The sequence below is a fragment of the Lycorma delicatula genome, chromosome 5 (assembly GCF_047948215.1).
Source record: "Lycorma delicatula isolate Av1 chromosome 5, ASM4794821v1, whole genome shotgun sequence".
NCBI classification, from domain to species: Eukaryota; Metazoa; Arthropoda; class Insecta; order Hemiptera; family Fulgoridae; genus Lycorma; species Lycorma delicatula.
The window spans coordinates 57,083,732-57,105,771 of record NC_134459.1 but is presented as its reverse complement, the minus strand read 5'-3'; the positions used below and the strand labels follow the sequence as shown (position 1 = coordinate 57,105,771).

At 28.3% G+C, this 22,040-nt stretch overlaps 1 protein-coding gene across 6 annotated transcripts in view; it reads left to right on the top strand.

Annotated features, from left to right (window-relative positions):
* LOC142324977 (serine/threonine-protein kinase SIK3-like) overlaps positions 1 to 22,040 on the top strand; it is a 312,103-nt gene that overhangs the window by 255,294 nt on the left and 34,769 nt on the right. For all 6 annotated transcript variants that reach the window (XM_075366181.1, XM_075366180.1, XM_075366176.1 and 3 more), the window contains 8 exons: positions 5,452 to 5,576; positions 6,112 to 6,235; positions 8,782 to 8,873; positions 12,890 to 13,015; positions 14,066 to 14,216; positions 15,592 to 15,698; positions 17,870 to 17,998; positions 20,595 to 20,754. In XM_075366181.1, the coding sequence (XP_075222296.1) occupies positions 5,452 to 5,576; positions 6,112 to 6,235; positions 8,782 to 8,873; positions 12,890 to 13,015; positions 14,066 to 14,216; positions 15,592 to 15,698; positions 17,870 to 17,998; positions 20,595 to 20,754 (1,014 nt within the window). The remainder of the gene's footprint in view (positions 1 to 5,451; positions 5,577 to 6,111; positions 6,236 to 8,781; positions 8,874 to 12,889; positions 13,016 to 14,065; positions 14,217 to 15,591; positions 15,699 to 17,869; positions 17,999 to 20,594; positions 20,755 to 22,040) is intronic.

The following is a 22,040-nucleotide window of genomic DNA, read 5'->3' as shown; positions in this document are numbered from 1 at the left end:
AAGATCATTGAGTTTTTATCAAGAAATTTATTTCATAATTATTGTTGGTTTTTATCATGTTTATTATCATTGTTCTGTTCACACATTCTTTCAATTGCATTTATTCTTGTTAATAAATTCACAGCATTAAGTATTTTTTAAATAATCTTTAGCTCTGCCAGCTAAAAGAACAGTATTATCACTGAATTTTATTGTGTCTATTTTTACCCTTTGTGTATTACTTCACTCTCAAATCTTTTTTGCTTTTTTTAAATTTTGTTGTATGTGTGAAAAAACAATAGGACAGACTACATCTTCTCAACTTTTCCACTCTGCCTTAATCGGTAAATCCTTTTCTAAACTGAGATGTCAAATCAATAGTATGATAGTATTACCTTTTGAGTACTGTATTTTTTTGGGAAGGTGATTGTACATCTTTCACAACGCATAGGATCACTTTAGTCAGTTAGGTCAGTTTAGTTAAGGGTCAGTTATATCATATTTATTAATTTGGGATGTAGTCTAGAGTGTCAGAGAATTTTTTTTAACAGTGATTCACTGTAGATGCAATTATATGTTTTCTTGAAGTCTACAAACGTTTCACCGTGTCTCTTTTTTCTGTTGAAATCCATTATTACCTTGAGACTCATGATCTGGTCTGGACAACTCCTTCAGGGTCTGAAATCTCCCTGGTATTCTAGTTCTTTCTTGAATTGTAAACTGATCCTGTTTAGGCCTATTCTTGAAAAAATTTTTTGGTCTGATCGTCTCCTGCCACTTTGTAATTCTCACCCAGTTCTTGATAGACTTCTTTTATTGTAGGAGGTTTTTTCTGGTTATGTTGTTATTAGACTAGAATTCTATACAGAAGAATTGAGAAGAGAGTGGAAGAAGTGTTAGGAGAAGACCAATTTGGTTTCAGGAAAAGTATAGGGACAAGGGAAGCAATTTTAGGCCTCAGATTAATAGTAGAAGGAAGATTAAAGAAAAACAAACCAACATACTTGGCATTTATAGACCTAGAAAAGGCATTCGATAACGTAGACTGGAATAAAATGTTCAGCATTTAAAAAAAATTAGGGTTCAGATACAGAGATAGAAGAACAATTGCTAACATGTACAGGAACCAAACAGCAACAGTAACAATTGAAGAACATAAGAAAGAAGCCGTAATAAGAAAGGGTGTCCGACAAGGATGTTCCCTATCTCCGTTACTTTTTAATCTTTACATGGAACTGGCAGTTAATGATGTTAAAGAACAATTTAGATTCGGAGTAACAGTACAAGGTGAAAAGATAAAGATGCTACGATTAGCTGATGATATAGTAATTCTAGCTGAGAGTAAAAAGGATTTAGAAGAAACAATGAACGGCATAGATGAAGTCCTACGCAAGAACTATCGCATGAAAATAAACAAGAAGAAAACAAAAGTAATGAAATGTAGTAGAAATAACAAAGATGGACCACTGAATGTGAAAATAGGAGGAGAAAAGATTATGGAGGTAGAAGAATTTTGTTATTTGGGAAGTAGAATTACATCAAAAATTAATTTAAATGTCAGGAAAAGATTTTTGAAAGTATATGTTTGGAGTGTCGCTTTATATGGAAGTGAAACTTGGACAATCGGAGTATCTGAGAAGAAAAGATTAGAAGCTTTTGAAATGTGGTGCTATAGGAGAATGTTAAAAATCAGATGGGTGGATAAAGTGACAAATGAAGAGGTATTGCGGCAAATAGATGAAGAAAGAACCATTTGGAAAAATATAGTTAAAAGAAGAGACAGACTTATAGGCCACATACTAAGGCATCCTGGAATAGTCGCTTTAATATTGGAAGGACAGGTAGAAGGAAAAAATTGTGTAGGCAGGCCACGTTTGGAATATGTAAAACAAATTGTTAAGGATGTAGGATGTAGAGGGTATACTGAAATGAAACGACTAGCACTAGATAGGGAGGAGTTAGTTGAAATATTTAGCTAGGATTTTTGTGTTGTCTTTATTGTTATAGGCCAGATTATGTTTTCATCCTTGATTAATAGTGTTGGGGGTTCATATTTTTTGAGTTGTTTTTTTTTAAGATTCTGTGGTAGTCTTTTGACTGCATATGGTTGAATTCTTCTATTAATTTCAGTGTATTGTTGTGGTATTGTATTTTTGTTTTACTTTGGGTTCGTGTGGGTTTCTTTTCTTTGTTTTACTATATTTTGGAAGGGTGTTTCTCATTTTTGCGATTGGTGTAATGAAATTGGGCTTGATGTCTCTTCTCCATTGTTTGATTGAGTATGGATTTTGTCAATTAAGATCTAGTTGTCATTCTCCTTTAATGTAGTCGGGGTGTTTCTAGGTTTTGATTTTTTGAGGTTCCCTCTTGAAATATGTGGATTTTGAGATTAGGTTGTGATCTCTGCAGAGATCAGTGAGTCTCTGTTTGTTTTCTTTTGTTCTCTTTTAGATGGGCCATTTTCTGATGATGTGGTATCATCTTTCTTTGCCTAGATAAGCATTGAAGTCACGGATTTGTTGTTTAACATGATTTTTGGGGATGTTATTTATGGTCTGATCAAGTAGGTCTCAGAACTTTTATGTTTCTTTACATTCTGTTGTAGATTTGTTTTTATTATTAGTGGGGGCGTGGGCATTTATTATGGTGTAAATTTTATTAGATGCTTTTAGGGTAAGTGTTGAGATTCTTGGGATATTGTGACTTAAATTGTTATAGAGAGTTTATTATTTTAAGGTTGACCAAAAACTCTTTTTCGAACTGTGAGACACTTTTCAACACTCTTCTCCCAGGTGTACCTTTGTAGAGCCCTATATCCTTGAGATTCCATGGCATTGGTTGGTTATTATTTTTTGTTTACCAATCTGCATGAGTGAGTTTACATTGTACTTAGAAATGTAGGTGATCTGCTTCGGTTTGATTTTGGATTTTGTATTGTTCTTGTTTGTGTGTGGTGTTTGGGGCATTCCAATGCTTCTAATTCCATGTTATCATCTTCTATGTGGCAGCCCACCATATCCAAGTGCTGCCTTACCTGAAATCTGGTGTTGCTTGGTTCACCCGGTGGAGTATTCCTTAAAAGTCCTTTTATACTAGATTGTGAAGGAGTCACCTGTGGTGGGACTAGGTTCCGTGTTACAACTCTAGATATGATCTATTGAGGTGATAGTGGGGTGTAACTTGTATGATAGATGAAGTTGTGAAGTTTGTTTAGATTCAGTGTACTTGACAAATAGTATTTGTTCCAGATATATCCAGGCACACCTCATGGAGGCTTGATCTGACTTTTGTTAAAATTTTTATTTTGGAGAAAAGTTAAAAAAAGTTTGATCCTAAACATTACACCCAGTTGTATTTTCATTAATAGAAGTAAAAAAAAAGTTTAATTTAATTCTTTTATTTTTAATTTCATTTTTCCTCTGCTTGATTCTATATTTTTTTTTATATATATAATATATTCAACAATTTTAAACGTGCATGGTTTTATTGATTTGAAATTAAGGATTTTTTTTCTTAATAAAAGAAGTCTGTTCATATAATTAAATCTTTGTTCCTTCTTAATTTTTCTTATTTTTTTTTTTTTTTTACTATAATTAAAACACACTACATTGTTTGTAAGTAATTACAACCAATAAATATTATGAGAGGATTTTTATAATATTTTTTTTTAATTTTCTCTTAAAGTTTAGAAATTTTTGTTTTAAACTATCATCAGTTCATATACTAATTTAAAACAAACTAGCAGTAACATTTTATTTGCATTTGATAATTAAAAACATTATTATAAATTTGTTTAATTTTTACATTACTATTCCTACTAGCTTATTTTGTGTGTAACAATTACTTTTTATACTATAGAGTATAATTATTTTTACAATAAGAGTATATATATTTTTTAAATATGATGGTGAGAATATAATAAAGTAACAATACTTTTATGTACAATTGTGTTTTTTTTTTTACTCTCTGCTTAGCAGATGTATAATATATTATATACAACATAAACATATATTACTTACTCTATATGAGCTCATAAAACAGATTTTTATGTATGGCATGTCTAATATATCATGTATCTCATGTTTATATTTTATCCTTTAATATATATTATGTTGTGTAAAGTTCAAGGAAGTTTAAGCTATTGTGTGTAAATCTTTATTGTTTATTTAAAATATAATTTGTTTTTTTATTTAATTAAAATTAGTTTAGATTCAAATAGATGTGATTAAATATATTTTTTAGTAAGTTTTAGTTTTAGTTTTTTGTTTTAGTTTCTTTCATTTTATTTTTTCACATGATACACAGTTGTACAAGCTAAAGATATTGTACTATTAGGATTTTTGAGGTTTAGAAAGACTATATGTATATTAGATTCTACACAAATTACAAGTCACGCTGGAAATTGGCTTATCATTTTCAAGAATTGTAAGGCTACAATACAGGTGCTTACCAGAAAAATTAAAGAAGGGAAAGTATTACCTGGTGGATTTTTACTGAGAAAACTGCATGTCTAGCCCACCAGAATGAAGATGATATTTAGTCTTCCAAGTGATACCTTAACTTTGTTAAAGTTTAGTGATAGTGTAGTCAACATTATTATTCTTAAAGAGTATAATAGTATGTCAAGTGACAGTAACTGATAGTGTAAAGCAAGTTTTAGCTGGCCTTGTGAGCATGGATTAATTGATTAAAGTGTAATATGTGTGATTCAAACAACAGTTTAGCTTGAACTTTGTTGCAGTCTGTTGAAATAATTTAGGGCTAGAAATCTACCGAATATCTTTAAAAGGACAGTAGAAACATATTCCACATTGCTACATATCCATTGCTTTAATGTTTGATAAACTAGCTAAAGGTTGGAAGTATTGTTTTATAGCTTTTTGAATAAAGATTATCAGAAATGTTAAATATAAGTAACACATTCCTTTAAAAATAATGATCAGCTCTCATTCTTCTTCTATGCATAAAAATGAAAATGAATATTTTATTCAGATCAGTACATAATTATATGATATATAATTTCAGAAACGGGTAGATATGTTACTTCATAGATAAAATAAAGAAACTGCTGTAGCTGTTTCTTTGATGGATCAAAGGAAACCATGTTAAAAGATACACAATTGTAAAAAAAATATATTAAAAACTCATTAAATTTTTTTGGAAGGTTGTCTACTGTCAGCCTTATTTATTTACTTTTTTAATCAAAATTTCATTAAATGGAGTCTGTTACTTCTTTCATTTGGTTAAAAGTAATTGAAATTAGTTGATTATACTAATGCAATGAAATAGGTTATTTTGAGGGTATGTTATTTTAAAAGGTAATTGAAAAGTTTTACCAAATAGCTGGTAGTGTAACTTTCTAATCTACATTAAAAAAAAAAAAAAAATATTTATAGGTTATGCAGATTGTATGTATAATTATGCATATTGTTGGTTAATATCATTAATTTATTTTGATTTCTGTGTTTGTAGATTTTGGATTCAGTAATCATTTTGAAATAGGTGAAAAACTTTGTACATGGTGTGGAAGTCCACCTTATGCAGCTCCAGAATTGTTTGAAGGTCGGCAATATGATGGACCTAAAGCAGATATTTGGGTTTGTAAAAATATTTCCTGTTTTAATTTTAATTTAGTATAATAGTATATATTACTAGAATACTTTTATTATTCAGTGAGGATGTCGTTGAAATGCTCTTTTGTCCATAGAATATTGCAGGATGAATATTTTTTAATATTTGATCCTCATTTTTTAATTCCCATTGTTCTTTTTTGTGTTTCAATTAAAGCTAAACAGTTATTATTTTAAAAAATTTAGCTTGCTGTTGAAGTTTTTTTTTTGGTTTTAAATATTGTTGTTACCTTTTCGATTTACAGTGAGAAATTTTGGATAATCTCTTTTACAATTTAAAAAGAACATTTGAATTCTTTTATGGTTATCTCTTGGTTAAATGTAATAAACATGCAAGATATCTCCCTATAGAAATATTATTATTGCATTAAAAATCTTAATTTTCTTCTTGTTACATTTTAGTTACAGCATCATTATAATATTATTTATATTAGTTAAAATTGGCTAATAAATCATTATTTTGATATTTTAATTTGTACTATTTTTTTTTTTTTGCTTGTAGAGTTTAGGAGTTGTATTATATGTATTGGTGTGTGGTGCCCTACCATTTGATGGTTCAACGCTTCACTGCCTGAGAAATAGAGTTATGGCAGGCATGTTTCGCATTCCGTACTTTATGAGTGCAGGTAATTAATGTACATATTATGTGTTTATATTTTACTTTAAAAGTATTATTAATGACTAAGGGTTATAATGTTTAGTTCTTGAAATTATTTAGCTTTTATCTCATATGTAAGTTAACTTGACATAATTTTTTTACGAAATTGTTATAAGATTGTATTTATTTACATATGTTCTTGTGATGTGTTTTTTCTATCTGATTATGATTGGAATAAATAGACATTGTTGTTTAGTTTTGGAATTTTCATCAGATGTATTTGCAGTATAAACGTACAGTATATTACATTTGATGATATCAATGTTGTCATTCATATGTCAGGTGTGTCATATGTGTAAATGTGTGTGTGTGATTTCAAATATTTGCCAATAACTTCAAATTGCATTCATTTATTTTCTAATATGTATGTCTTACAGTTTGGGGAGGGGGGGGGAGAGTATGTTTTCTGAACTGTTATTATGACACCATTCTTGTATTTTTATTAAAATGGCTGTTATAAATTAACAAGGAAAACCCACATTACAGGTTACAGTTCATTTTTATTAAATTATATCAACTTATCTCTCAGAAGAATAAATAAAGTATTTTTACTATGATAGAAAAAGAAGAAAACTGTATGATTCCTGATGGTAGTTGATTCTCTAACCAGGAAATGGTTTCTGAAACTTTAGTAATTCAGTATAATATTTGAAGGGAAAGTTTTTTCTTTAATTACATTTATCCTTTATCAGGACATAGATGATATTCAATTTTATTTTGTTAGAATTAATATTGAACTGTGTACATATTAGTGAAGGAGTGAATTCAAACGAATGAATATTCAGATCTCAAATATTTAAATACCTTGAATATCTTAAAAATTCAAATTGTCTAAATTGTTAATTTTATATTTTACATGTGTAACCTTTTTAAATTTATAATTATTAAATAAAGTAACATACTGATTGGAAAAAAAAAACAAAATCAAAAAGCATTTTAGAAATAATATAAAAAAGGTAATTAAAAAGTATATGAAATGAAAAATGTATTTAGAGAGATTAATTTAATATATATTTTAATTTAATTTTAGGAATTATTTTATACAATGTCTGAATTTTATTACAATGTTTAACTATCGACTTTTTTTTTTAACAAAAAGGAAGCATATAAATACATTTATAACCAAGTCTAGTTTTTTTTTTGATTCAAATTAAATCAGAGGTGCTTAAGACTCACTCTATATTGTTGACAAGAATGTGGTTAAATATTTTAAAGGTAATTCTCAAAGTGAGGATACAGACCTTTTTTTACCAATATTTACAGATGTTTTGGGTTCATTACTTAAGATTCTCTGCTGAATTCAGTATTAACTGCTCTATAAAGAGCACTGTATATATGGCATGGAGTTTATACACTGACTACTTCATTCGAGATCTGATATCATAAATGATTTTAGTATTTGAATATTCATGGGCAGTATTCATCCATTGCTGATGTTGTTTTTTCTACTATTATTTAATTTATTTCTTTTATGAACTTCGATTGGTTCAATTAAATCTTTTGTGAATTATTTGTGTAATTTTTTTTTAATTTAATTGTTTTTGTTGCTATTTTTCATGGTTAATGTTTGTAAAGAATCCTTTAATATACATAAATTTTAAATTTACTTTTGATGCAGTGTGTTTTAAAAACTTTTTGTATGAGTTTTAAGCAATTAGGTTTTATAACTAAAGAAGATTGTATCTACCATTATGTTTTCTGCAAATTATCATATACCTTACTGACAGTTGCAGGATAAATATGAAACTTGAAGTAGCTTTAAGTATTGTATAGCCTGTTTAGAATTATAAAGCCTTAAGCAAGCAAACATACCAGATAAACACTTTCCCTTCAGCAGCAATTAGATGATAAAACGTGTATACAGTATTTTATGTTTGCTTTTACTTCCTTGGAACAAAAAAATTATATTGTAAAAAATCTGAAGTTAGTGTGTGTTAGATTATATTAAGTATATTTAGATGATGCCTTCTTTCAGAAGTAAAAAGATGGATTAATGATCTATTCTTTTATGTATTTTTTTTATGATGTAAGGGAGTAAATAGCAAATTAAAAAAAAGAAGATAAAGTAATACATTCTGTTTTCTTTACTTAAAAAAATGTTAACAGTATGAAATATTATTTAATTATTAAATGATAGTGTCATAATGGATTGCATTAAATTAATAATATTATAATATTGAAATTTTGATAATGGATATTTTAAGTTCTTGTCTTACCATGTTAAATGATAAACCAGATAATAAATAAAATTTTCCTTTGGTTTTTGTTTATTCCTGGAATTTTGGTTGGATAGTCATTTGTTACTGTTGAATTAAGACAGCATTAAAGTAATATACCAGTAAAGAAATATTGTTAGTACTGTCTAACTTCTTAATTAGTAGAAACTATAAAAATTTTAGCAATTTGTGTTTATCGGAAGATAATCTTATTTTACTATTTATTCTTTGTTACTATTTATTGTGAATTTACTTTGAAGTTAATTGGTGTTAGTAATTATTTTTGTTCTTGTTCTAGAATGTGAAGATCTTATTCGACATATGTTACTTGTTAACCCAGATAGAAGATTGACCATGAAACAAATATTAGCTCATAAATGGATGAAACAAGTAAGCAAGCATTAAAATTTAAATTGTAAGGATGAGGTCTATTCAGAAAATAACCAAAAATTTGTTTAATTATGTGCCAACTGAGATATTTAGTGACATGCGTTTGGCAGTATTGTATTTGCATAACCTCCTCTGTAACTACATGTTCTTGGATTGTTGATATCTTCTTTAGTTTTTGTGTTACTGTTGTTTGAGTGCAATGTATTTAAGTGTAAGTAGCGATTTTTATAATGTGCAATTTTCGGGAGCAATGATACAATGTAAAATTCTGCGTGAAACTGGGAAAACTTTCACAGAAATGTTTCATCTTTAGAAACAAGCTTACAAAGATGATGCTCTGGGTCATATGCAATGTTAGGAATGGTTTTCATGATTTAAATGTGGTCATCAGTCAATAGAAGATGACCCTGTATTAGGAAGGCCTTTTGACTTCAACTGATGATGACACCCACATTCAGAAAATCAAAGATCTATTGCGTGAAAATTGCCGATTGACTGTCTGAGAACTTGCAGAAGAAGTTAGAATCTTGGTTGGATCATGCCATAACATTTTGGCTGAAAAATTGAACATGCATAAGTTGCAGCAACGTTTGTTCCCCGTTTGATGACCAAACAGCAGAAAAAATATCGGATGGACATTTGTCTGCAACTTTTTGAACAAATCAATGATGATGAAACATTGATGCAAAGAATCATAATGGGAGATGAAAGCTGGGTTTACAGCTATGAAATTGAGACAAAAGTTGAATTATCATAATGGATTGGCGAAGGATCTCCATACCCCAAGAAAGCACGTCGGTGTCAATCCAATGTTGAAGTGATGCACTCTATTTTTTCACTTTTGATGGAATTGTAAATGTTGAATTTTTGCCTAAAAATGAAACATTGAACTGTGCATTACTATCAAGGGGAATTTTACAACGCTTATTTGAAAAAATCAACAAAAAGAGACCAGAATATGGTGAGACAACTCATGGGTCCTTCACCAAGACAATGAACCCGCACATTCAGCGTTGTCAATTTGTCAGTTTTGTGCCAAAAATCAGATGACTGTTCTTCCTCAGCCTCCCTATTCACCAGACCTGGCTCCTTGCGATTTTTTCTTATTCCAAAATTAAAATCAGTGATAAAAGGTCATTGTTTTGAAACTATTGATGATATTAAAACAAACTGGTCGCGGACCTTAAAGGCCATTTCAAATGAAGCTATCCAAGAAAGACTGCTTCGAGAAGTGGAAGCACCACTGGGAAAAGTGTGTGAATAGGGCAGAGGAGTACTTTGAAGGGGACAAGGACCAATCTATAAAATTAATATTAAAGATTATAAAAAATAAATTTCAGTAATTTTTTGAACAGATATCCTATTACAATTAGTTGATTAAATGTTGATTTAGTTGATTTCTTGTGCAAATTATTACATTCTTGGATGTTATTGAAAATGAGGATTCATATCTAAGGTAGACTTAAATATAAATAATGCATTTTAGTATTTTTTGTTTTATGAAATGTAAACCTTGTCTGGGCAAAGTGGTAATCTTATAATTTAGTTGTTCTTATTAAATCTAATTTGAAATTAAGAAAAAACTTACTCAAGGTTATTACCTGATGATCAGTAATGTGAACAGTTATATACAAAGAGGGATAAATATTTATGAAGCAAGAATGCTTGTGTTTGTTTTTGCTTTGGTAATTTTAACCAGACTAGCATTACCACTGTTAAGAAAGCATAAGAGGTATTAAATAGATATGTATTGGGAGGATCATGATTAATCATTTTTGACAGATTTTTTTCTTTTGGCTTTATGCATTATAATGTTACTCTTAATACTTCAGCACATACTAATGATCACATGTATTTTTTGGTAGAGCAAAATCCCACATTCTACAAAATCCTCTCTATTTGAGCAGGGGGAAGTTTAGTACAGTACTTGTGCAGTATAATACTTGCATGATTAAGCTGATAAAGAATATTTTATTTATTTAAATTGATGAGGTAAGAATTTTGTTGGATGTAAAACAATTTCTAATGGAATTCTTAGTTAATCCTCCTTACTCTTACCATACAGGGCACGTTTGAAGGTGTTCATGACTTGCTAATAAATTAATTTATTAGCAAGTCATGAACCATATAAAGTGTATTGGCTACTTAAATGTAGCCCTATTTGTAATAGAGAAATCCGATTATCATCTTGTGGAGAGTAAAAACTGAGGATTTCAGGGAGAGAGTACACCTGGAATATGTTGGGGAGTAGCATTCTGGAAATTTAACACTGGTCAAATCCACGTTTAATAAACTAATTCTTGTAGATCAACAAAGTTAAAAAAAATATTGATGATATTCACTGCTAACTGTTTGTATTTTTTTTTGTGGCTAATGACCAATCCAGTCGGCAGAAAAAACTTGAAAGAAGAATTCAGTGTTAAAAATTAATTTTATGAATAATTATTAATAAATTTGTTAATTAGTCTGTTGTAATTCAGTTGACACTATACGCTAAACCTATAGGATATTAAAAAAAGGCTGTACAAAATGAATTTTCTGTTTAGTGTTTGAGTCAAATACTTCCAAAATAGTTTTATTCCTAAAATTGTAGCTAAGGAAGAAAAATTAAATATTTCCATTTAAATTTAGTTTTAATATGATATACTGCTGCATTTGATTTCTATGATATTCCAGAAGTTACCATATATATAATCCAGTTGATTTAGGTTATGAAAGCCTACAACTTGTTATATTTCTAGTCAAGATTATGTTGTAAATAGTATCAGGGGGCTGTTAATATTAAAATATAACTTGGTTCAAATTGTCCCCCTTTCACATAAGGCAAGCATTAACTGTATATGTTAACTCTAACATATGTAAACTGCTTGAAGTCATATCAGTTTTATTCACAGAATTTTATACTCTGACAAAACTTTTATGTTTGTGAATTTTATAAAATCAAGCATTCAAAAATGGATAGTTGTAATCATGGAATTGGTAGTAATTAATAATACATTAAAAAGTACTGTATGTTGTTTTATTAAAAATTTCTGTAAGCGCTGTATAAACATTGTTTACTTATCCTGTGTTTCTGTTCAAGATCCTGCTGAGGCATCATTCTAGCTGCCTCTTCACAATTAACTAAACTACTTTAAATTCTGAATGTTATCATAAATGATTAGTTTTTTCTTTATTTTTCAATATACAAAAATAAATAAATTCATCTTATTAATCTGAAAAGTGTTTTTAATAAAATAACTGACAAACACAGAACTGTTATATGCTGTGTAGAATTGTACATGTAAATTTTTGAACTCTTCCTTTTTTCTAATTTGTTAATTTATTGTCATTTACATGATTCGGTATTGATTTGAATTTAGTCAGAATATAACCGTTGTGTAAAAGGTGATGTAACAATTTCTTATTGTCTTATCAGTAAAGTTTTTCTAATTATAATACAATTATTAAAATACACTTACCTTCACCAAAAAGTTAAATATAATTTTGCTCATATTCAATTATGGATTGGATGAATTCAATTTTCTATAACAATTTAGCATTAGCATTTCAGTGAAGATAAAAAAAAAATATGTAATCAGTTTTCTGTAAAAATTATACTAAATATCTTTTGTTGTTTAATAGAAATAGTTTAGAGGTTATAACAGTAAGTTAAATGTCTAAAATCTCATTTGATGACTGTGGTATAAATTAAAATATTTTGATTTTTTAATGTATTAAAAGTGGGTTTTTTAATACAATTTGCATTACTTTATACATATAACTTGTAATATTTATCGCATTATTGTTAATGCACTTATTATCACAGTAGTTGTATTTTATACTAAACTGTAACTTAGTCTAATTTCTTATCTTTCAGATAAATATTTTAACCAAAAATTTATGTATATGTATAAATCTGTCAGATAAATTTAATAAGCAGATATGTACCCACGTATGAAAATTTTATTGTTAAATTTAAATAACTGGAATATCCAACCTATTTGTAAGGTTCTGATAATGTCTTACTTTTATAGGTGGATCCTGATCCAAGACTAGAAGATACAAGTGTGCCAAGTCCTGTTGAAACAAGAGTTCTTAACAACACTGTTGTCGAACATATGTTACAACTTCCTGGGCTTGATCGTGATATGATTTACAAGGTAAAATTAAATTAGTAATATCAGATGTCATTAACATTATTTTTATCTGAATTCAATTTATGTCTGTATGTGCGCTCACATGTTTGACATGTTTATCACTACTGCCATTATTCATTATTTTTATTCGATGTTTAAAATAAATACAAGTATGTACTTACTTAAGATGTTATTGTAGTACTTTGAAAATTCTGTGTATGTATTTTTGTGTGATTTGTTTTGCTTTGAATGTTTATGAATTGAATATTGTGGAATAACTTTTTGAATAATGTTTGATGAGCTGATGGGGAATATGGGATACTGATGGGATGCTACATTTTGATAGAGGATGTTTTTTTAATTTATCAGAATCAAATTTAATTATTTAATCAATTACATTTGATTAATGTATTAATTATATAGAAGATACCATTGAAAATAATAGCATTAAAAACCTTTCACATAAAAAGTTAAATTTTATTAATTTTTCAAAATTTTTAGTGTAGCATTTTATTGAATTGTTATTTTTTAAATCTAAATGTACTGATGATAGAGTGTTATTTTCAAACCTTATTGAAGAGTGGAGGGTTTTAAAACCCTGTGTAAAAAATAGTTCTATAAATTTGTATTATTAAATTTTAACAATTTTTGATAAAAATACAATTTTTTTTTAAGAAGAGACTAAATGGACTTATTTCATATTTGATGTTAATGTGTCAGTTGTGTTTTGAATTTTCACATGAATATTTTAAAAGAAAAAGAACAGCTGTCATTCTGATCAATTTTACTGAAGATAGAAAAAAAATCATTTATTTACTGTGATGCCAGACAGGAAGATTATTTGTTACATTTAAACAAAATTGTTTTCTTATCATTTTTAAATATTGATGTATTACTAATTATTATTTTTTTAAAAGTGAAATTGACATTTATGGTCAATAGATGTTAATAATGGCCACTTAAAAACTGTATGAAATTTTTTGTTGTGGTTTATATTATTTATTATAAACGATATTTCATTATTTTTTTATTGGGAGTTAATCACAAATTCTAATAAAATTGTATTTGTTTCAGTCTGTGACAGAGAATTCATTTGATCATATTAGTGCTATTTATCATTTATTAGTTGACAAACTGGAGAGCCAAATATCAAAAGTAAATAATTGCCTTACAACTGGCTCTGTCTTAACCCATCAACAAACAAGAAGAGCAAGTATTACAACAGGTAAAAAAAAAGAAAAAAAGTTACTGTAGTATATTGTGTAAGTTGATAAAAAATAAATTCTGAGTTGCTTTTGTGCTGGCACAGTAGTGGAATAATAAATGTTTCCTTCATATTGCAACTATTCAGTTCTTTTTTATGTAGTTTTGTTACATGTGATCTTTTAATGAAAATATTAAAAATAGATATTTATTATCATTACAATCATACTGAATAGTTCAGCTGAAACATAGTCTGATGCTGCTTGAAACATTAAGCTTTGTATCTGATTACATAAGCTCTATCACCCCTTCTCTGGTTTCTTTTTACAACATTTCCCTTCTTATGCTTCCCTTCCTTAGTTTTGTTTCCCGGTAAGACGTTTCTCATTCAAAAAATCTGGAGCTGTCATTTTCATTCTTCCAACCTTGTAATTCCCATTTTGTTTTTTGGGAATTTGGTTTCACAGGCCTGCATTCCACTTACATCTATTCCTACTGCCTGTGTCTCTGTTGCAAGAATCTTTAAAAATATTAGAACATAATAAGCCTGATACATTCCTTTTCCGTGGTAAACCACTACTACTACCCATACAAACACAATAATGTTTCTATTTACATGGCGCTTTAGTTTATTTTTCTTGTTCTCTTGCTTATACTACTGAAATATTTTTTAAAATGATTCCACTTTTCCTAGTTCCCCCACTTTATTAATATCATCTCATATATTTATCTATCTTTTTCTAATTTTTCTAAATTTTCCATGAAACCTTTTTTTCTATATTTCTTCTATTTATCTAATCATCTGCAAAAAACCAGATGACAACCTGTGTTGTTCTCTGAAATTTTTTGCTATAGTCTTATATCATCCATCACCATGATGTGAATATCAGGGATTGATTTTGCAACTGAAAAAAAATTATTAAATTGTTAAAAATTACAAATTTAAAAGTACAATATTTGTAATTAATCAATTGACAGCTTTTTCAATGAATTATTATCAGTGTTGGCCTCACTCTATTACTTAACAATTTAGAGATTTTTCTTAACAAATAACATTCGGTTTTAGCTATCTGTTATAATTATAATAAGATTTAGAAAAGACACTATTTTTCGTACGTGGTTGAGTTAAATGCTCATATACTTACTATTGTTTTCTGCTACAAAGAGTTAAAAAAATGTGAAGTTTTAGTTGGCCGAGAGGTAAAATATGTGTTGAAATCTTGTGTAATAATAATGCTATGTTCTTCATGGAAAAAAAGATAATTTTTTATTGTTTTATTTAATAAAAACTTAATATTTTTTTTTGTTGTAGTAAAGTTATAATTCGGTTGTAGTAAATTATAATTTATCATTATAGCATACATTCATTTGTTTCATTTCATATTATTTTTCCTTAGGTGTGGTCGAAAGAGTAAATGAAATGGAATCATCTACCTCGCCGTTCATGGCAATGCCTACCATGCAATCTATGCATCTAATGCAAGATTCTCTTCAGCTTGAAAAGGTAATTTATTAGTCTTTTTATTTATAATAATGGAGATGCTGTGATGCTTTGGATAATGTAATGCTCTAGTAAAGGAATGGAAAATAGTTAAGGAATTGGGAATTCATTAAAAAAAATTGAAGAGGATGTAGGCTTTCACAATTCTGTGTAGGTATAAATGAATAACAGCAAAGCTTGTAAAAAAAAATTCATTAAATAAAAATATAAACGTGGGTGAGGTTGGAAGATGTGAAGTGATATTAGGAAGATTATATGGCAGAGATTTTGAGATCAGACAATGGTCTGTAAGTTGTACCTAGATGTAGATTTATAAAGTTGCACACTAACCATAATTCATGTATATTGAAATGTAGGTTAAATTTTAAGATGTTAAAGAAGAAACTGGAAATAGAAATAGAGTGAAGGCAGATAAAAAAAAAATGATGATAGTCCCAGTTCAATCAAACTGTTACTGTAAAAAGTGAATGGTTAAATTTAAAAAAAAGAAGATAAGACTTCGGTTAACAAGAAGACAGATTTTAAGAAACTGTGGATAACAAATAATATGAGTGGTATAATATAATATATAGCATTATTATGTTATAATATATGAGGGATATCTCTAAAGTAAAGACCTCTGGGGAATTTCTCTCCTTAAGGTTGGTGAAACTGTGTCGTTCATGGCCACGCTAGTAATGTACACACTGCATTGTTATCTGTAAGTTGTAGCGTTGTAGTATCTTTGATTACATGTGAGTTTTTATGTTATAAAATGAATAGGAAATTGGTGTGACTGCTGACTGTGAACAGCAATAGTGTGTGTGTGTGTGTGTGTGTGCATGAGGGTGTGTGTGTGTGTGTGTGCATGAGGGTGTGTGTGTGTGTGTGTGTGTGTGTGTGTGTGTGTGTGTGTGTGTGTGTGTGTGTGTGTGTAATATCATTCTATCTATTATGTAATTCAATTTCGTACTTCTTTCACAGATTTTGTTGTATCTTTCTTCTAAAATGATTTATGTTTGGTTTCGTTATGTACATCTCAATTATATTCACAGTGAAGTCAAAAATTTAGTTCCTGGGATGGTCAAAACTATCATTGAAAAATGTTGTGCACTAAATTGTTCAGGAAACTTTTAAATAAATGTATCTCACACTGTAAAATTTATGAACTTTTAAAGCAACAGATTTGATAGAAATTAGCTTTAATCTGAACTCTGTTATATTAAGTAGTATTTATATTTACTGTGTTGTTTAATGGAATTTCCAGAATTCAAAGTCATAAAAATCAGTGATTTTTTTTTGACTGAGAAATTAAATTTTAATATTGTGCAAATTTTAGACTTTGCAGTGAACTCTTGCTTCAGATTTGGTGCACAAAGTTTTAGACTAAATGAATACATAAGATGTATAATTTTCATACCTTATCTTTATAAGGCATGATAGTTTGAATTATTTTAATACTTTCACTTGTTATTAAGATCTGTACATTCTTTTTTTTTATTTGTTTTTATAGAAAATGTTTATTATTGTCTACTTCAATTTTTAAATAAAAATATTTATTATAATTTTATATTAAATTGCTGGACTGGAGAAAGTAAATTTAGCTATAAAAGTTTTATTGTTCATTGTCATGATCATCACATAACTTTCCATATTTCTTACTGTTATATGGTAAACTTGATCTTCATCAATGCTCCTCTTATTTAACTTTTATACAAAGTATAGTAGTGTTACATTTACTGTAGTTCCTTGTATATGATTCTTTATCTTTATAACAGATAGACAATACTTACTCTACATTATATATTTATTTAGATATTGTATGCACTATATCATTGTAAAATATATAATGTTTCCTTTTAATATATAATTAGTTTATTTCAATACTTTCTTTCTATATAATAAAATAGTTAAAAATGCACTGGATGTAAAGGATTGAAATGTAGTGAAAAAAAATGTATATTATTATTTTTTTTCTTTTTTAATGTCTTGGCTGCAGACTCAGTAGAAAATTATATAGCAACATATTTTCTTTGATTATTCAAAAAATCTAAAGTCGTCAAAGTCTATTTCACAGTTAGTGAATTAATCCGAATGAAAGTTGTTTAAATTAACAAAACACATTGTAAATGTATGTGGTATATTATAAAGATATGTTCATTGTTTATTATTATAATTCTTTTATTGCATTACAGTTTGGTGATGCAGATAGTGATATGCCTGAAAGGAGTACAGTGAGAAATGAGGCTGTGAATACAACGGATAAATACCATGTTACTGCTAGAAGGCATACAGTTGGACCTGGTGATTCAACCCATGAGCAGGTCAGTGTAAATTTATTAATTAACATCATTTATTATTATTCCCATCATTTTAATATAAATGTTAGTTCTGGGTGTGGGTTGCTCTTTGCCAAAAATTATTCTTTTTTTAAAAGTATTTTATTTAACTTTTTTTAAGCAGTTATTGTATAATTTTTTTTATATGCACATTAGTTTCTGCTTAATAATGTAAGGTATTAATTATTTATCTCTTGATAAATGTTTATAAACAGTACAACTTAGAAATTTACAGTTGTCATTTTTATTTAGTACGGTTTTATTAATTTTTATATTTAAGTAAATATAAAAATTACTGTGGCTTACTTAAGTCTTCTATCTATTAAACAAAGAAGTACAAGTAAAATATAGCAGAATAAATTTTATTTAAACAGATTGAAATGTGAGAAGAAACGGCAGTATTCAGTTTTGAATGAAAGACTCGTTAAAAACAAAGTAATTTAGACAGCTATTCACTGAAACAGTTTGATATAATAAATTCTTTAGTCTGGTCTTAAGATTATTAATTAGATATTATATTGATTGTGTTAGGAATGGTAGGTTTGCTATTTCAAGATAATAAAAGTTTCAGAGTTTGCCTGAAGTTTGAAAGAAAACCATGAAAAAAGCTTGATCAGAAGAACATTACTAAATTACTAATTATAGAATTTTAAGTAAGAAAGAAAAGTGTATATAGTCATATTAATATAAAAATAATTATTTTTTCAATTAATTGTGATGCAACTGTGCAATAATAATAGTAAAAGATAATAGATTAATAAAATTGGTACCTGTTAAAAGACGTAATATTTAAGAATATATTTAAGTACACATTAAATGAAAAACATCAAGTACATCTTTATGAACCATATTTCCAAGCACAGAACAAAGAGCAGACTAACATTCTGGATTGGTGGGTGCTATCACACATATAAATATCTAAATTGTTGAGATTAGTTGGGTAATATAAGATGCAGTCATGTAAATATTTACAATTTTGCCCATTATATTTTCAAATTCTACCATTTAGAAGGTTAGGAGAGCATAAAATAACAGCTTATCCATACTTAATGTGTATACAACTTCAAAAATTGGAAATAGTTTTTTAGAAATTATGTTTAGGTAGTTGCTGTCATTGCTAATAACAACTTACTCGATTTTGAGCTGAGCATATACGTTGATTTTCTGTTTGCTCTGACATAGACTCTGTTGTCTACAATCATAAATTCAGTAGCCCTAGAAGTTCTTCCTCCTATTTATTGTGACCTTGCTGACCTAGGCTTTAAAAAAAATATTAATACCAAATCGAAAGTCAAATGTATGCCAATTATGTGTATGGCTTACGCTGATGGAACTTCATAAGTTCACTGTAAAAAAACTACACTCTTGTTTGCTACTTTGCTCACGTGAGAATGAGTTCTCACAGGTTACCATCAGATTAGACAATGTCATTAAATTTAACAAATACATTTTAACTTTCTGAAGAAGTCTATATTGATATTGAAATTCAGTATTCCTCAAACCATCAAAATTTTGATTAATATGTAAACAGTCATTAGTCTCTTCAATTTTATTATTTAACTAATTTGTTTTTACAAAGATTATAATAATAATACAAATTGATAATTTGTACATATTTGCATTAAATCTATTATGTTGCATAATAACTTTCTGAAGAAATCAAAATTTACATAGACATTGATTGCTATAGAAAATGACATGCAATATAGACAACATCTATTGATATAGATGACACCAAATTCAGTAAAAGAAGTTCTAGATAATTTATTTATATGGGTTTTTATATTTATATAGTAACAAAATTGGTGAGGTTTGAACTGTGGTAAACATTCTGGGGGTCATAAGAAGGTTACAGTTAAAGTTTTGTGATGATTGGTTCAGTAGTTTTCACGGTTATCAGGAACAAACTAAAAATTTTTTATTATAGGGAGATAGTAAAATTAGATTCTCTGTTTATGAAACCCAGAAATATCTAATTTTATATTTGATATTATTTTTCTGCTAATAACATATCTTTTCTCATTCTCCTGAAAAGAAATTACAGTTGAGTTTTTTGTGATATTCAACATATTATTTCTAGATATTCAGGGATTCAGAAAACTTTTGCTATGAGCATGTATAAGAAAATGAGTGTGATAGATATCTTTTCTGTGTTATGGCCCCTTTTTTTTGAGAAGGTTTTATGTTACAGATTGATGCACACCTGAAATTAATAAGAATGATTAAAAATTTCTATAAATGGGTCAGATTATCTTAAGCAGTTGACTGCTTAGGTTGCATGGGTCATAAAATTGTAAGTGGATGTTAATTGAATAAATATAAATTACAACCAGTAATGTTTAATTTCATAAGTTATTCAATTTGGTGACTTGGAATATCCCAAATTATTAATCAAACCTTCATAATTGTTACTAGAAAATGTTTCTGTTGTTTTCAAGTAACTAGCATTAGATGTTTCTTTGTTTGCTTTAAGATTCCCAGCATAACTTACAAAAATATAATTACTCACTAAATGTTATTTCTGTTTTTAATTTTTTTCTTCATATTACTGTTTTAACTTTTTAATTTTTTTTGTATATAGGTACTAGAAGCACACTACATGAAACAGGGCGAACAACATTTGAATATTCTTCCAAACACCAATCTGCCTCAAAATATTCCTCTTGTCCAGTATCAGCCACCACATAATTTCACTATTAAGGATCAGCATCTATTAAAGCCTCCACCTGTTTTGGGGGCAGGTGAGTTTTCTTTCAGTTTACTGTTTTTTTTTTAAGATATCAGAGTTCCAAATTTAAGTGTAGATTATTATTATTTTTTTTTATAATTACACACTGTGTTGTTTTATATAAATAAAAATATTCTCTTACAGTGTCTACATAATAAAGAAAAAAATTTTTTTAAGTAATTTTCTCTGGCTCAAAAAATTTTAGATATAAAATTTACATTTCTTTTTTATGTGTAGTCATGTATCGTAGTACATTAGTTGACCTTTTGAAACATATGTTAGAAAAAAATATAGGTTTTACTTATATGCCTGAGCTTACATTAGATTTTTATTCATATTTTCTGTTAGTTTATTAAAAATACAAGTTAAATAATTAAAAATATTTGTTAGACCTGGCGATCCCCTGTAACTGAACTGGAATTTCAGCTGGATTATGTGGCATTCTTCCATCCAAACTACCGAGAGATTCACAATGTACAAGTAAGAAGAGGGGCTAATATAGAATCTGACCACTTTTCTCCTGATACAAAATTGCGTCCGTCAAGGGAATGGACTATCCCTGTTACTGTCTAACATAATCCTGGATAAAATTATACAGTGGGAAAGTTAACAAATAAAACAAAACATGTGGAAACTTCTGAAAATGGTGCTTGCAGGAAGACAATTAAACATTGTCTGCTTAGCATTTGCATTAGACAATCTTACAATAGTTACAACGGTCACAAGACATATTGAAGTACTGAAAGAAATATCAGAAAAAGTTCGGTTCCAAATTTCCTTTTGAGAAAACAGAATTTATATTAAATAGAAAACAACCTCGTCAAAAATGACCACACAATATGGACAAATAAATAGAGTGCACAAGTTTAAATACTTAGGAAAAATCATGCAGGCCACAGGGTCAGAGAAAGAACCTCAGGAGTACAGACTACAGAAACTAAAGAGAGCATTCTGGACAACTGAAAGCATTTATAACAAAAAATGCATGTCCAAACTAACAAAGATCTGACAATTTAATTTTTTTTTTGTTTTCAGTCATTTTGACTAGTTTGATGCAGCTGTCCAATATTCCCCATCTGGTACCAGTCATTTCATTTTGGTATATCCCCTACATCCTACATTCCTAACAATTTGTTTTACATATTCCAAACATTGGCTACCTGCACAATTTTCCCGATCTGCCTGCCCCTCCAATATCAAAGCAGCTATTCCAGGATGCCTTTAGATGTGATTCTCCTATAGCACCAGATTTCAAAAGCTTCCAATCTTTTCTTCTCAGGTGTTCCGATCATCCAAGTT